General features: G+C 40.8%; 1 protein-coding gene across 1 annotated transcript in view; it reads right to left on the reverse strand.

The window, feature by feature from the left end:
- Window positions 1–1,873: 1,873 nt before the first annotated feature.
- The window catches only part of SH3BGR (SH3 domain binding glutamate rich protein), a 30,088-nt gene continuing 14,152 nt past the window's right edge, over window positions 1,874–17,809 (reverse strand). Inside the window, exons 4-7 of the mRNA XM_075099794.1 lie at window positions 10,911–11,024; window positions 6,340–6,369; window positions 4,219–4,323; window positions 1,874–2,953 (exon numbers count right to left, since the gene is read on the reverse strand). Coding sequence (XP_074955895.1) covers window positions 4,261–4,323; window positions 6,340–6,369; window positions 10,911–11,024 — 207 coding nt within the window. The 3' untranslated portion in view covers window positions 1,874–2,953; window positions 4,219–4,260. The remainder of the gene's footprint in view (window positions 2,954–4,218; window positions 4,324–6,339; window positions 6,370–10,910; window positions 11,025–17,809) is intronic.

Raw genomic sequence — 17,809 nt, forward strand, 5'->3', positions numbered from 1 at the left:
AAAAGCAGCGTGCTGTTTAGTGTTTAACTGTGGTGCACAGGGACGAGTTTGCACCCACAGTTTCCTGAAGCATGTGAAACGCCGTGTACCAGGCACACCCTGGAACTGACTGCAGTTGCTTTCTCCCAGTGAAATATAAATGACACAAAAACGCAGACAGTATGTTTTCAAATGCATTTAAGTCAATAGCTCACATATTTGTGTTACTATGCTGTAGTTAGAAAAGACTTAATTCTTTTCCTACTGGCACTAAATTACCGCAGAAAGTATTAAGCTTAGGTAACCAGAATTAGCGTAATGGCTAAAATCAGCCAGCAGCAGTCAGCTTTCAGTTTATCCTTTGCATACTCACATCCTCCTTTTCATCTGGCAGAAAAGATGATCAGCACATGCTAAAGAGCATTATCCCAAGGAACGCACCAAAGAGCTGTGTTGTGAGTACGACCATCCGCTATCCTGCTTGCTTTTTCACTACACACTGAGCATAACCTCAGTCACCAGCTGAAGACCAGGGGCGTACGTCACTCCTGCATGGGAGGCTTAGCATTCCTCACATTCCCTGACAGGCTTTCCAGATTATACCCTCTCGAGAAGATGGTTGCCATATTTCTGCCTTAACAAGTAATACCCGAATATGCAAGGTGTGGCGTTTTTTATTCAAGCCCAAAGCCTTTGGGCCTGCTGGATGTATCGAGTGTGCTCAGTCTCTTTGTTCCGTACATCAGTGGGGGCAAAAGTGGTGCCTGTGGTTCAAAGCTCAAAGAGCCCAGGGATACATCAAGGCTAGCATGAACATGCCAGCTGTTGCACAACACACCCTCACTGTGTTGGATTTACTGCACTTCTGAAGTGATTAGCAGTTCTGCTTTTATTTTGTCTACCATACCCCCAAAAACCAGCTTTTTTATCAGAACTGCTGCAGCAATGCCTGGCACCCCAGTTTAGCTGCTGGACAGATGGGGAACATTTTCCCCAGGAAGAGTAATCTCTTGCAGGAACATAAGAAATGGTCAGATCAGTGGCTTGCCTAACCCAGTACTGAGTTTTTGAAAGTAGAAACAGGCAATGCTATTTGGGGAGACCAAGTCTGCAGTATTCAATTTCTTCTGCCCCCCGTCCCCACCACCCATGGCTCGTTGGATGAGGGATATTGGTGGACACATCCCAGGCTGTAGCATCCACTTACGAGCCTCCTGTTCCTGACATTGCCTGATACCTTCTTGGGTCTGCTGACATTGTCAGTGTCCATAACATCCTGTGACAACACGTTCCAGAAGTTCCCAACCCAGCATATAAAAAGTACTCTCTTTTAAGCTGATCTACTCATTTCATTGTACATAATAACTATGTGCACTAATTTTCATTAGAGTATTGCAGGACTTCTTGCCTAACAGTTCTGCATTCATCTCATTCACTGCCTTTATGATTTTTGTAAATGCCTTGGCTTCCTCGCCAAATTGAAGAGTCTTTTCAGTCTCCTCATGGCGCAGCTGTTTCATCCTCTCTAACTGCTGTTTTCTCTATACCTTTTCTCACACCACTACATCTTCCCTGAGATGCAGAGACCAGACCGCACAAAGTGCTCAAGGTGTCGACTCAGCAAGGCTTTATATGGCAGCAAAGTCATGCCATCTTGACGATGTCCACCATTTTCCTGGGTCTTGGCTGCTGCTGCATGTTAAGCTGATGATTTTGGTGAGCTGTAAGTGAGGACTCCAAGGTCCTTCCCTCAGCTGTACCTGCCAGCTCTGAGCTCAACATCATCCACGAGAGTAAGAACATCACAGCGACCACTGTTTCCCCATCCATCCCCTCTCAACAATTGCAACTTTAGATGCATCCTGAGCAAAAATATGTGCCCACTCTGGACATTCGGGAAACCTCCACAAATTTTTCTTCCACTTTATTTGTTCAGTTATTGTTCAAGCATGCGCAATATCGGAGATCTCAGCTTGAAAAGCCAGCCTCTTCTTGATCAGAGTTAAACATAAACTTGTGGTTCCTTTAGAGATTGTTTTGTATATGAAGCTATGTGCTACTTTGGCAATAAGCATTTCTCATTCCCTCCCTCCCTCTATAAGCAGTTTTTATAGATCTCTACCAAGTAATTGGACACAGAACTGAAATCCAAGCTCTGTCTTCCTCAGTGAACTTCCAACCAACATTTACAGCATGAATGTGGATCATTTTTCTCTGCCTCCCTGGCCCAGTGAATACGGATGCATCCATGAAGACTGACAAGGGTTCATTAGAAGTGACTGGGACATCTCTTTCCTTCAATGCAGATTGTGGTTGGTGTCTTAAACACAACACCAGAAACATCAGCAGGAATGTAAGGCAAGGTGAAGGACTTTGTACAGCCTACAGCTGTAACGATGGATAAAACTTAACTTTACAGATCTTAGCGCAGCTTGCTAGGGTTAAATTAATGCTTTTGCAGACAAAGAACAGATATGAGAGAAAAAGCATTTATTTAAACTGCTGTACAATGGAAATCTCAATCATATTCAAAAGCCAGATGAGGGAGAAGTGACTCACATAGCTTGGATATAGGAAGCCTCTTTGTGGTTTTCAGTGCTGAATTTTTCTCTGAATACATCACTTGTGTGAGTGCAGTTGTCTGCTGAGTGGCAGCAATGTGTTTGGCAGTAGATAAACATGGAGAAAGGCATGGTTCCTGCCCTGAGGAGTTTACAGTCTAAAATGTGACAAGGACAATACTATTCCAACATATAACAATCAACTGAAATATCCTCAGTCAGATATAAGACCCATTTTAACAAGCAATTGGAATACCAAATATATATATAAAGGCCACAGGTAGGACAGAGTGGTTTCTTTGTTCTGTTATGTATTTATATGTTCATATTTCTACAGGCATGAAACACAGTGACGGTTTTGCTTGAGAGAGCGATTTTATTTTCTTTGATGGGGCTGCTCCAGCTTGTGCTTCCTGAACAAAAATAAGGAAAATTACATTAGAACTTATCACTCCTTGTGTGATTTTTCATGTCTGAACACTGGGCAACCCTGGGATGAATTAATTCCCATGCAACAGAGGAATCCAGATTTGGGAGAGGCAGCATGAAACAAGTGATGGACTTTGTGTCCTCTTGAGGCATTGGGTCTCCACACCAGCATACGGTTGGTGAAGCCTATGGTAACTACTTCAGAAGCAGAGTTAGCTGGGAATCCCGCTAGTTCTGGAAAGAACATATCACGCTCTGTGTCTGCAATCAGCAGGGAGTTCCACCACCCAAGGAAAAATCTGCTAGAAATTCCAACTTTTCTGTAGGCTAACAGTTTTTCCCTTGTAAGTGATTGATTGATCTTTATTTCCATGCAGAGGAGAATAGACAGTAGGAGGGAGAAGAAAACCTGAAAATTAAATTTGAAACCACGTGCTGACAAAACTTAAGCAATGCCGGATGTTCATACATCTATACAGGCACAAATTCTGCCTCTCAGATGCTTCCTGTTTTGAGGTTTTAAAGTCACATGTGGCCTAGTTTCTGAGGCAATAAGACCAATTTTATAGTGTGCTATATTCCTGGTCAGGCTCCTCTTCCTTCCCCAGTATTTTTTCTTAACATTTCAACTAAATTTGAGAGAGGGCTTCTTCTGAGATATGAAGCTCTTCAAAGTTTCAGTGAAATCAGTAGCTGAGTAAAAGAGGAGAGAGATTAATTCTTATCCTGGATGAAAGAGAAGCTGCAGCTAATCTAACAGTTACGTGTACTTTTGGCCCATCACTTGGGCACTTCGTGCATATATACTGACCACTCACGCAGTACACACCTAGCATGCTGCACTTGGCATTGCTCATAGTTAGGGGTACCAACAGAGAGCTTGGGGATGCTATGGGAAGATGCTAAGGAATAAGCCCAAAGTAGGTGTCAGAAGCCTGGAGATGAAGGCTGTAAAAGCAACATGGAATGGATCGAAGGGCCTGAAGTATTTGGTGGATATTAGGAATCACAGAGGCAGCTGTGTGGGAAAGTCAGCTTCATTGGTGCCACAGAAATGGGGATAACTAACAGACTTATTAAGGGCAATAGTTATGACTAATGGTTATGTGTCAAATTCATAATACCTTTTTTGGTTTTGGTACGTTCTTCCCATTCTTGTCATTGCATATAACAACAACATGTACAAAACGTTCAAGTTTGTGTTACTTTAAGAACAGTTAGAAACTGTGCTGGATATCTTAATAGTTACCTGAAAACCTGTTCAAGAAAGAATGTGTCATGGGGAAGTGTACTAAGACTCTTCTTGCTCCTCCACATCTTTTTCTTCTCCCTCTTCCTGCTTTTCTTCTTCTTCCTTTTTTATAGAAAAATAGTTGCAGTTATCATGTAGGAAATGAAATAAAAATAAACAGCCTGGAAGTGCAGAGCTCTGCTTTTGCAACTGTTACGTTTCTAGTAAATGCAATATTATTACAGCTTAAAAAATAGGACAGAGGAGTAGCATACAGAGCTTTTAATCTTAACATGCCAGGGTTCTAGCTTTGTGGAATTAATAGGCAAGTGCCCAAATATAAGAACCCACTTCTTAGAGAGGTTAGAACACAGTACATGGTTAAGCTGTAAATAGATGTTCAAGATCAAAATGGGAATACAAAATGCACGTAAATATGACAAAAGGTTCAATATTTTTAATTATATTCTTTCTTGGAGCAGTAAACAAGTCAAGAGTCATGGCACAGGAACTAGGCTCCTGAATAATCTGAAGGTTATTCAGACTCAGATAATACAGCCTTGTTTCTGTTTCAAAAGTTCTTATTTCTCTCTTTTATAAAGAAGAAATGGCACAATTTAATGGCAATAGCCCTTCAGTCAACCAAATGAACAGTTATCTGAAAGCTAGCATTTATGTGACACGGACAACAATCTGTGCTTATTGTCTTTTAAGAGCTAGTAAATGAAGCTTTAAAGTGTAGTCCTGCTCTGAAAAACAGCTGAAAATGGCACTGTAGGCTTCTCTGCTCCTCCTCTTCCAGCAAACACTTGTTCAAAGGCACTCCATCTGTGTGTATAAACAAGATTTATCTCAAAATGTCACACCTTCATATACTACTTGGACTACAAAAATTATGGGAATTTCTTCCTGGTGTAATCAACCAATCAAAGAATACATAATTGGTTTTCAGTCAGGACTTCAGGTAGCCTATGAGCAGCATGGACCTTAGGTTTTCCTCTCAAGACACATACTGCCTGTACAAGAGTCACATCTGAGTCACTGAAGTAAAAACCTGCTTAAACATGTGCTTGGAAATGGACCTATTGTAATCAGATTCCTGGTTTGAATCATTGTTTTTCAGGGAAAACCATTGCACTGAGAGATCATCCCTGCAAAACCAGAAACATTACACAAATGTCCACACAGGTCAGCTGGATTAGAAGTTCTTATGCCAAAGGAATATTGCCTCTTCGGCATCTTCCCCAGGAAAGGTGCCTTTCATTAACACTCTTTGAAAGAGGGCCAGGCAAGCCCACAGACAAGCACCATCTTTCAGATATTAACAACTTCAGTTCAAAATTCAAGTCAATTACCTTTTAGAGAAAAAACGGGTATTTTTCTTGCTTGGAGCATTACTTAGTGGTGCCAGGGTGCACTAACCAGCCTTAATGGCTCTCTGCAGCCTCACCAAGAGCCCCCACGCTTTGCCTATGGGCCCAGGAGCTCCATTTCAACTGCCAAGTCCATAATGCATAACTCTGACAGCAGGCATGTGTTTGTATACACATATATATATGCATGCATGGCAGTTTGGAAGTGGGAAGATGTGAATATGTCTTCTGTTGATTGCAGGTTTGTAGTGGAAATTCGCATAAAGTAGTTGCTAGTTTTACTGGGAATACTGAATAAATATTCAAGGCATAAACTTGCAATGCTGGGAAAAGCAGAAAAGCATATAAGGCTTTGCACATGGGTCTTACAAATTCTGGCAAGGAAAATATTTCCTTTATAGGCAGAACTACCTAAATTGTCAGAACGACTCTTTCACACTCACAACACTGAAAATGTAATCAGCATGGTGTCAGTTAGCGATTGTCAAAGATACAGTTGTCTAGGGAGTCCTTGGCAAATTTTATTAAAGAATCTGTGAAAGACAATTTCTCTTCCATTTACAGTTTTTAATGATTAAAGGCTTATCTTTGTTCCCAAACAATAAGACTATGATATGACCAATCACTTTCTCTAGCAGAATATAATACTAGAATATTTAGTTTCATGAATAAGGATTTACTATCTTTTGAGTGAAGCAATGAGACTGAAAAGGAATTAAATGCACAGAAACAAAAGATGAAAGCAAAATGTCCAAATATACTATACCACTGCTGCTGCATGTTCTTCCTTGCTTTCCTACACAAGAGATACAAAAGAAAATGTTTAAAAGATAGTTCAAAGAAAGAATATCAGAGGTTATACAGGCAAAGCACGGCAGAAATTAAACAATGAATTTCAGAAAATTATGTGGAATTCAGTAAATGTATTCTGAGGTAATGTCCTCCAGACTAACTCAGAAAGCACATTTATGCTAAGCTTTTACTTTGAAAAAAAGCTATAAAATAATGAAATATAGCTTCCTTTTTCTCATTTACTTCCCATCAAATCTACTTCATTAATAAAGCATTAGAGCTGGAGTTTTTTTTGTTTTTCAGGTGGGTTTTTGGTTTTTTGGTAATAGCTAGTCTGTAAAATGAAAGTTAATTCAGAATTATAGAGTTGTATCAATGTTATATATCATCCTTAGAATCCGGCTCACAATTCTGTTAACTGTTGTAGGCTGGAACAGATGCCTTGGCTCAACAGTACTGGGGAACATGAAATAAAACAAGCTGGTTTTAGACTGTAGATTGAGAAGAAGTGATGAAGAGAAGAGAGGTAAAGAGCAAAAAATATAAATGTACAGTGAATAGAATTTAATGTTAGATACCAAGCTGGTTATTGGAGTGAAGAGCTAATCTTACACAAAATCCCAATAAGAAAGGGCAAATGCAATAGTACCACGCAGAAGACATGAGTAGCTGATACAAGTTTGCATAGAATGATCTGAGATAAGGGAGTGAGCTGCAGTGCCAGGGTTTACATATGGCCTGTGGAATTGCTAAGACAGGACACAGACTTGCATTATAACATGATTTTTGAACAAGTTTCTAAAAGAATTCTGCCCTGAAATGAGTCTAATCTGTACTGCAAACTGATTTAACTAGGACACCACTTAAAAAATGTTCTCACCCCCAAGTTAAAATCTAAAGTTAAAATCAGATAGTAAAAATAATGAAAATTACTACCGTCACATCTAGTGACCAGCAGAGCCCTTGCTGTGCCACGTGCGTAGGAGGTCACAGTCTTTTCCTCAAAAAAAATCAAAAACAAAGGACAGACAACGCAAGAAAAAGGGACACTATATCCAAACAAAATGCTTCCTCAACCTTATCCATCAGAGGATGGGGGTTGGGAATGAAAAAAGATTAGGAAGAAGTCAAGGATAAGCTTGATGAAGTGAGTACAGAAAGAAAGCATGCAACAGGTCTAAGGTGAAAAAAAAGTCATAATCTAAAGAAATCCTAGTGCAGCTGTCTCTTGGTGACCCAGGCTGAAAGCTGTTCCTGTTACTTACTCCTGGATCTGTGTAAGGGACTTTCTATTTCAACATCTGCTCTGGGCTTTCCCAGATGCTTGTGTGAATGAGGGGCTGGCGCTGCTGAAGCCTAGGCAGCCTGTCTCCCTGTGCGCTCATCCCTGCCGCTTTCAGGAGGCAGCTGCTGAATTATGAGTTTTGTTTTTCAGAGGGTCTCTCACTGCTTTCTTCAGGGCCATACAGACTGAGACAAAAAGCTAGAGCTTCTGGACTCCTGCATCTCCCAGCAAGGGCAGCAGGAGCAGTAGGGGAGGGCTGCAGCCTCCACACATACCCATATTGTCCATGGGATGCCATTTGTGCCACTGAGGCATTGGAGGAGCCTTCTGAAACCTGGGACTCTCCATGCAGCTCCACAATGGAGAGAGTCACAGTTTATTTTGTTATCTGTCTTACGCTCATTGGCAAAGACTGAGATATCTTAACTTTGCTAAGACTCTTCCATAATTTTTCCATAGCAATGGCATTTCTCCTGCCAAGTCACTGGAGAAAACCTGGCTGGGTTATACCCCACATCAGAGTCATTTTAAACTGGTTTGAAACCGAGTGCTAAGGCCAGAATGCCAATACTAGATTCCCACTGGTATATTAATTCAGAAGCAGAACATAAAACTGAGATGTTTAAATTATGGCATTTTGATTCGAGGGTTTGTCAAAAGAGTAAGCTGTCGCTCCAAAAGGCACCTGACTACTGTGCAAAAGATGCAGCTGTTTGGCTGCAAAGCACAGTGGGCTGCTGATAAAAAGGTCACCCTCTCAGAACTCAAGTGTACAGAGACCAGCTCTTAATAAGCTAGAAGAAAACAAGACATGGGTGGGGAGAGCACACGGGAAGCATCTATTCAGTGTGGTCAAGCAGTCAAACAAGATGTGCTAGGCTGCAGAATGAGAGGAAAAGAGGGAAATACTGAAAATACTGTGTTGGTACTATATGTATCCTTTAGGACCTAACATCCAGTGGAGATACTCCAATGGCAGTCCATCAGTCTTTAAATGTATTTAACTTCACAAAACCCTGCCCAGGTAAGGAAATGTTATTCTAGCTTTCCTTTATAAGGGTAAAATGTGATGCAGGGACAAAAGGTGGAACTCATCTCATTGTAGCTGCCTCAAAGTTATTCTTCTCATCTAAACTCATCCCCTGTGTGCTGTCTGTAGTGAATGAGAATACCAGAGTTTCTACAAAATGATTCATGCCATCCCAACAGCAGTGATAATTGGGATGAACAATTGCTTGTTGTTGCAAGTAGCACAGTTGCCACGTCACTGAAGTGATTTGTCCTAGATGACACGGGAGGTGGTGGAACAGGATGAAAAATGGGGGTTGTGTCTCCCTGGCAGGAACCACTGGTACCTTGCTGCCTGCAGAGCTGAGTGCCCTCTCTAAAACTGAGTGAGACTGGAACAGAAACAGTGCTGGGTTTTTTTTCCCCCTAGGAGCTAATATACACCTGGCATGATGCAGGTGTGTCTCAGAGTTGGACAATTTCAGGAAGACTTTTCCTCTTCTTTATGTAAGACCATGAAAGAACATTTCAACACTGCCAAGACTGTGGAGGTGAAAGGGGAGGATTTGTAAGATTAAGCATATTTTATGCCCTCATAACCACAGAAAGATCTATTCAAACACACCAGCTTGCCTGGTGCTCTCTCCTCTGCCAACCCCCTCCCTGTAAAACTAAAGGATAATGTATTTTCCACTTATAGCTCCAATCCATTCTGTGAGAAATGGAGCAAGGTGCTTGTTGTACAGGGGTGGTATTGCATTATGTCACTACAAAACCTCTCATACACAGCTGCTTGACACATTTGCAGACATGCTCCAGCATTCTGTTCTCATTTGAAAAGCATTAGAGTGGACTGCCAGCCAGAATGACAAGTAACCTAAACCAGCCAGGGGATGCACTGCAGTTTTATGCTGGGCTTCTCTCTAAGAACCACAGAAAAAGGTATTTGATGGCACTCACATGCCAACTGAAATTCACAGAAACATGAGAAGTGGTTGGATATAATTTAAGGAGAAATTTCAGTTCCCACTGAGAACTGTCTCTCTCATTGCCATTTCGAAATTTTAAATGGGACTTCCCAGTGCCTGAGACTTGCATGAGGCTGGGTAAAAGGGTGCTTTTCCTGCCTAACAATGACCAGTTCAGTCATTGTTAAAAAGGGTAATGGGGAAAAGCTTACAGAGAGGTGCTTCCTCTGGAAAAGCATTGCAGCTAGAAGCCAAAACACATTTGTTTTGATCTTTAGTGAAAGATGATGCATTTGTGACAGATATTCCACTGGGACCATCTGACCTCCAAACTACAAAAAAACCCAACAAGTGTAAGTGCTTGATCCAGCAGTAGGCCTACCTCTTTGGGAAGAGAGTCACCTGACACTGCAACATCAAAATAAACCCATCCTTAAATGCCAAACTGTCAGAGCAGCAGCAGAAATAAAGCAGCTGGATCCCTATTCCCAGACACAGTATCCATTTCTGCTTAGTCTCTGATGGGTCTAGAACCTGGCCAGTAACATAAACACTCCACTGAGGAAGACACTGGCATACAACAAAATGGTCCCTTTTTGTGGGATCCATTTACCTTTCAACCACAAGTACTTTACTGATGTTAGCTCACTGCAGGATATTAGACTAGGGAATTGAAGGTACTCAGGTGGCTTCTTTCACGAACACTTAGCATTGCAGTTTGCGATCTGCCCATGTGACTGTAATATCAGACCACAATGCAGGCAGAAAGGGTAACAACTGTCTCCATTTCTGAACTGCCCAGGGGTTTCTGCGTGGCCTGGAGAAGACACTGTCAGATCTGGCTTCCTGCAACAGCAGTCAATGCTGGTACATGACAACAATCATTCACAACTAGATATACAAGCACTGCAGATGCTGGCCATTGATAGCAGCATTTTTTTCCACACAGATAGGACTCAGCTATCTAGTCCTAAATTATTCTCCATAACTAGAGTCTGGTTCCAAATGAGCATTAAAAAAAAAAGCTTATGATAACAAGTGGCAAAAGGAAACTGCTAAATAAAGACAACCGCTATTATGCAAGATTCAGAGGAAAGTTCCCTGGAGATTACCTAGGCTTCATATCACCCTGATGTTAAAGAAAATACATCCAAAAGACAAGCAGGACCACCCTGCAATCAGTCTTCCCGCCCTGAGGCACACTAGGCGGACCTGCGAGTTTATGTTTCATGTGCTTAGCACAGGTAAAACCCTCATATCACAAAGGGGAAAAGGAAAAATTACCTGTTGATCTTCTGATGGTGACTGAGCAGACTGACCCTCCTCATGAGCCCCTTCATTTGCCTTGTCTCCTGTGTGTGCCTCAGTTTCACCTGTGGCATTAGACTTTTCAGTCTCCTGGCAGCAAAGGAGAAGTCATTGTTAGCCTCAGGGCACATAACCAACAATTCACTTCTATAAAACGCTTGACTTTAAAGTTTGGGGAGTTGTTTTTCTAATTATGCTTCAGCACTTAAATGAAAATATATCCTTTTAGACATTTTCCTGTGAAAGGAACGTTTGTTGGCATTTTGGTGCCATGGGCCAAGGCATGGGGTTTGGGTAGGGAAAACATGAATTCAAGCACTTCTTCCCCTTCAGAGCATAGCAGATTCTCTAACTTTTCTGTGGGCAGTTTAATAGAAACCAATGCTTACCCTGATGGCACATTCTAGCTTCAGGAAAAAAAAAGCCTTTTTCACCAGCATGCATTCCAATTAAACTTCACCAAGAAGCTACAGAAAAGCAGAAGTAATAAAGGAATTCATATATAGTCTCTTAAATTTCTTGTTTAAAATCATCAGGAAACTGTTCCTCAATTCACACACCAATCTGTCAAACCTATTTATTCCAGCACCGTGAACAAGCACCTACTAGAAGGCTCTTTATTTTAAGTCCTGTTGTATGTTCAGCTAGGTAGCTGTGAAAGGTCACACTGGATCACACACTGTGTCAGATAATAGGAGACCTGTATGGCCTTGAGTGGAACAGCAGAAATAGGATGAAATGCAATAGCATGAAGTGCAAAGTCACATTATTTGGGACAGGTAGTTCTGGGACAGAGATTAGAAACAGATATTTCTATGGTGCTTTGCGAGCTTGTTAGTTGATGAACATCAAAGAAGAAAAAGATGGTTGTATTTAAATAATCACAGAATAACTGATCCATGAATGTTATGCGACAGTGAAAAAGGTAATAAATGCGATCCTCAGATGTATGAGGTGAGGTGGAGCTGGTGGAGCTGAAAGCGAATATTAATGTCATTGTGTAAGGCCAAGGCAAAACCTCCGCTGGATCTGTACCGTTCCAGTCACTGAGGCTCAAGAAAGAGAAATTCAGACTGGAACAGGTGCAGAGGAGGGCTACAGGAATATTTGAGGGAGTGGAAAGCCTGTCTTATGAAAGGGTGACAAAAAAAGCTTCATTACTTTAATCTATTGAATGTAATGCTGTGAGGGGATATGATGGCTCTCTAAAAATAGATCAGGGTAAACATGAGGGAGGGATAGGATGAGTACTGAGGTAGATGAAAAATTAGTGCAAACTGGCTGTAAATAAAAATTATAGTCATCAGCAAATGTGAAATTTTGGACAAGGTTTTTAGTAGAGAAGCGGAGGCAAAGGACCTAATTTATTAAAAGGGAATTTGACCATTTCTGAGAGGTGTTATCTGGTGTGGTTGCCTTCAGCAACAGACAACTGGGCTCAGGGGATGTCCTGCTTTCTGTCACCCTAAGTCCCATGCTCTTTGGGCAGAGCAGCATGCCCCTGATTAGAAGACGAGCTCATTTCTCCTCCCCGTGACCAAGCCCTTACAATTCATCCACCTGGTCAGTTTGGGTTTTTCTGCTTTTTCCATAATCTCATTTGTCTCTACAGTTAAACAAAAGCCCCCCAGTCACAATCCCCTGTCCTTTAAGCTTCACAAGTCCTCCTCCAGTGTCCTCATCATATATGATTTCTTCAGCCAGTGTATTTAGCCTGCAGAAGCATGACATTAGTATAGCTATCAGGCTTTTAGCCCCAGAGCAGATTTGGGTGAGTGCTCACTTAGGGATCTTTGTCCCATGATGTGGTGAGCAATTTAAGACATGCCATCCTGCTGAGATGCTCTGCTGGATGGGGACAAAAATGACAGAACGGAGGTCAAGGATGTTTGGAAGTAGATATCGTGACAAGGTGAAGAGGGACAAAATACTTCAGCAGTTTTGTCTTTTTCCTGAAACTTCGCTGACTGCCCTTTTGGCAATTTTCTCCTGAATCATGGAAAATACGTTCTATATGTAAGGAGCTTGTGATGAAAAGAGAGTAAGCACGTAGCCTCTTAAGTCCCCCTTCCTCTCTGTAGAGAAGAACAGCAGCAAAAAACTGCATAAGCAGCAAGCATCGCACTCCCTGCAGTCCTTCCCAGCACTGCACTGCCCCAGCCCTCCTGGCCACAAAAGCCTTTCCAGGGCTGCATGGTGAACTGGAGCAGGAGGCTGATCAAGATTAAAGCTTTACAAAGAAAAACATTTCTATCTATTTCACACAATTTGCACACTCAATTACACAGCCGCATGAATGTTTTTGCTAGCGTGTGTGGGATGCCTGGGGAGAGGAATGAGCAGCTGGGAGTAAGCAGAAGAAGACAGAGGAAGGAGGAAGAAAAAAAAAAGCCTACTACTTTTTCTGGCAATATTGTCTCATTTCAAATACACATAAAACTGTGGGCTCACTGCACTCTGATGCTGGTGGCGTTGTTATTAAAAACAGATCTACAGAGACTTTTATTTGGCTTAATTTACCTTCTACTTCCCCCCCCCAGATAACAAAATATTTGAAGATTAAAATACGTAGTAACACAGATATATATTGAAATTCTCTTGTACAAAATTGTGTTAATACATTCTTTTCTTAAGCAAATGATGACTTCCTTACAGATACTTTCTTTGTAGCCATTCCTAAAATGAAAAGGATAGTGTTAACAAAAACTAAATTGGTTAGATATTTAATTTCAGCACGTATATTAACATTTCATTTTAAATTCTATGTACTCCATATTTTTTTGGCAGATACATAAGATAGATACACAAAGGCTGAGGAAGGCATTCTAATTAAAATGAACCTGTTGTGTAAAACTTTCTCAGATGAATCATATACTTACTCAGAGCATAAGGCAAGAAAAAGTTGTAGTTGAGAGAACTAAACTCTAGAAGCAGTGTTTATCAGCCAGAACAAACGTGCATGCACGCGCACACACACACGCACACACACACAAAGTTCTTGTTAATTATATGGAGAACTGTGATGCTGGGAATATCATCATTACACTAGCTCTCAATAGAAAGACAAAATTTAATTTTTAACTAATTTAAAATGAGTACCATTGATAAAGACTGGCTGACAGGTCATTTTCTCCTTTAAAAAAATGCATATACTGTAAGTTTCTAATTCAAAGCAGTCTTAGTAGAAGTCATCTTCAAGAAAAAGACTAAAGCTCAAGTATCTACAGATGTTGGGATATCAAGATTGTGGATATTAAGACCAAGAGTACTAAGATTAAGGACTTAAGTATATACAGGATTTGAAAACAGACCCTCAGCTCAAGTAAATCAGCTTCACTGAGTTCACAGAGCAATTGCAAACCTAAATGATCTTGCTACAAGCTACTGTCTCTGTGGACTTCTGGGAAATGGAAGCAGTATTCCATGACAGTTAATGATTCCATGACATCAAAAAAAAACCCTGATTGTCCCTGAAAATAAAAAGCAATCAATTACCTCATTCAAACCTTGCTAAGATACTCAGAAGGTGTAGCAATACAGCATACTATTTGTTATCTTAGTTTAAGTAATAAGCATCTCATTGACAAAACAATTCACCTGTGCCATTTTAGAAAACAAGCAGTACAGCTGGAGTTTTTAATGGGCTGTTCACACATTATGGCTATTTCAGAGCATTTTCAAGAATATTGAGCACAGCCTCAGGCTAAGCATAAAAGCGGTAGGGGCACTAAAAAGAAATGTATCCAACTTTGGGCACAGCTGAGACTGACACACCTGACCCTAGACATACAAACTACATTGATTATAGCTCCAATGTAACATGTATAGTGTTGGCACACCGCTGTTCATGCCACTAATCCAAGATTAAATGGGATGATTCAAAAATCTATCACTAACTTGAGTGATCTTTGAGTCAGACATAAAGCACAGCTGTCCTCTAAATCCCAGCCTGCCAAAAAATTTTAGAAGTATTCTAAACCAAGTATTCCTTCAAGTGAGAAAGTATTTCATACTAATAGACTAAATAATTTGTTAACACAAACACTATGCCTGCTTCTTCTCTTAGGCACATAAAACTCTGCTACTCATCCCTGTTAAATGATGCTTTAGAAAGCATGATAACCAGTGTGATGGGGAGGCAACTGGAGAGAGAGGATGATGTGAGCTAATTGACCCTTTCTGAAGTACCAAAAATATGTATTGATTTCCTGAAATGTCACTGAGTTTTATGGCCACATAGCACCTTTTAAGGATAAAAATGTACTTGGTATACAGGAAAAAAAGTGTGAAGATCTTTGCCTGACTCTCACAGTGATTTAAGCAAATAGTTGGCATTTAGAGTTTTGGCCTTTCCACCAAGATCTGCAGAAGTTTCCATGTGTCATCCAGGCATCTAAATACTTGGTAGTGTTAGATCCAGGAACACAGTGATGGACACAGACACCTGCCATTTGTGCAGCGGTACCTGACCAGAACCCTTAGCAGAGGTCCAAACACGGCTGGCTGCAGGGAGGGGCAGGCGCCTACTTAGGGAGCCACTCCCCAGCCTGTTTTCCAGCCAGCCTGGTTAACTTTGATGCTGATTTGCTATTTCCTCCTGAAACAATTACAGCTTTCTTGTAAATAAGAGGATGCTTAAGTATATGAGCGTGCAAAGACTACTTTGCATGTGTGGTGCAGATCTGAGAAGGATCTCCCTTATATCTGAGTGTGTTCAGAACGTCTTTACATGTGTCTTAGAGTCAATATGCACCTTGGTGACAACTTCAATGTGTCCTAGATATATCAGACTCACTCCGTAAGTGTAGTTGAACTTGCATGTTAGGCTGTGGCACAAGCAGAACACCAATACCTAGCAGTCATGGTTCAATGTAAATGCTGGACAAGTAGGTCTGGTGACAAGTTGTCACCCACCTAAGCCAGAGAGAAGTAAGGACTACAAAAATGAGAATCTGCAGAACTGAAATACGTATCTTGCACTCAGCAGGCTGACGTGGCAATGGCAGTGAATTTTACAAGTATTTTGGGGGGAATTTATAATTTGTTGAGGGAGTAGCAAAAAGTTCCTTCCTCTGCTAGCTCTAGAAAGTAGGCTCAAAACAGTCCTAGGTCAGGATCCTAGTGGACTGTGCTGTGAAACAGCATCATGGTCATTAAAGAGCTTCTCTCCTGCTGGTGCAATATATAGCAAAAGATGGATGGACAAGGGAAAAGAATCTTCTGAGGCAAGTGTATAAGCATGTACCAGCTTCATATTAATTTTTGCAATGTCGCAGTGAGGTAAAAACCCCTAGAAGGCAAATGCTTACTGTTTTGTGGTGTTTCCATGCCTCATAGTTTGCTGCTTTTGTAAATTATCACCATATTCCAGAAAAAAAAAATACAATTCTTTAAGAAGATATTACTAGAAAACCCTGTCATATGTGTCATCATCACCACCTCTTCCACACCTGACTTATTATTACAGATTCATGCTGCTGGAAATCAATGTCATCAGCCACCCATTGTGCTTCATGCTAAGATTGAACTGACAGCCTAATGAAAGGAAAGCAGAAGCAGTGCAGCAAGGTTATTTGTATGACAAAGCACATCCAGACTGTCATGCAGTGAAGGTGCTGAGAAACATCTCTGCAATAAATGCTAAAACACTTGTATATGCCTCTCTCACATTCAGGAACAGATTCTAAAAGGGGGACAATATAAATATACTTCCACTCTTTACACATATTTTTTAAAAAGGCTTTCATTTTTTTCCACTTGCTGGACTGAAACAATCACCACCACCATCAATGCAGCAGTTAATGAGCGTAAACCAAACTTGCCTGCTATCAATAGCACTGACACTTATCTGCCCAGCAGAATGTACCAAACATTTTATTTTCAACATTTACAAAGTTGTCATGAAGCAAAAACAGTAATAGCCTCTGCTGACAGCTGGGAATGAATAAATTCTAAAAAATTGCTACTTTGCTTCATAGACATGCAATCTAACAGAACCTTGCATGAAGGAGCAAATAATATATGAAGTGGGAAATGGAAAAACACAATTTTCCTTATCTCGTTGATTGTCTACGTATCTTTAATAATTATTATAATATGTCATACCTACAGTCCTTTAAGCCTTTCATGGCTTTGTGGATGTTAATTAAATGAATTCTTAGAAGGCCCTTGTGAGGTAAGCAAGTAAGTTTTATTTCCCTTGGTGAGAGATGGCACAGCTAAAGCAGAAAGTTTAAATCACTTTCTCCTTATCACACAGGGACTCAGTGTCAAAGACATTTATAGCAACTGTGGGTCTCCCCTGGGTAGCTCTTCATCTGTAGCTCTCCAAGCACTTAGCAAAAGCTCCTTTTTCTCTCAGCTTTTACAGAACAGGAAAAACAGAGGCATTTACAAGAGTGTTTCACTCAAAGTTGCTACAGAGTTGCCAGCAGCAGAGTTGGACCAGAAGGCAGATCTCATGCTCCAGGGCAATTCTTCAGACAGGTCACCACAACGCAGCACAGTTGTCTGCTAACGCTCTGGCTCATCACTCTCTTGATTAATTTCTTTTGTTGAATCACCCATGTTAAAGATGGCAACATTTGATTATCATCTAACATGATCTTAGGATAAGAGAGCTGTAATCCTCTCAGTTATAAAACTTCTAATTAGAAGAAGACTCTGTTAAAGAAAAAACACATTGCTTTCTGTAAAAGGAAGAAAAAAAAAAAGCCCAGAGAAACACCTTTTTCTTTTGCCACAAATATATTAGAACATTGTCAAAATACAGTGGATGGAGAACAACAGGTAGACTTGCCAAAGGGACTTTTGTGATGTTGTGGGTGAGACACTAAGTTATCTCCTCAAGGCAGAGAGAGCAAACCCCATAGTGC

The sequence above is a fragment of the Phalacrocorax aristotelis genome, chromosome 1 (genome assembly GCF_949628215.1).
Source record: "Phalacrocorax aristotelis chromosome 1, bGulAri2.1, whole genome shotgun sequence".
Classification (NCBI taxonomy): domain Eukaryota; kingdom Metazoa; phylum Chordata; class Aves; order Suliformes; family Phalacrocoracidae; genus Phalacrocorax; species Phalacrocorax aristotelis.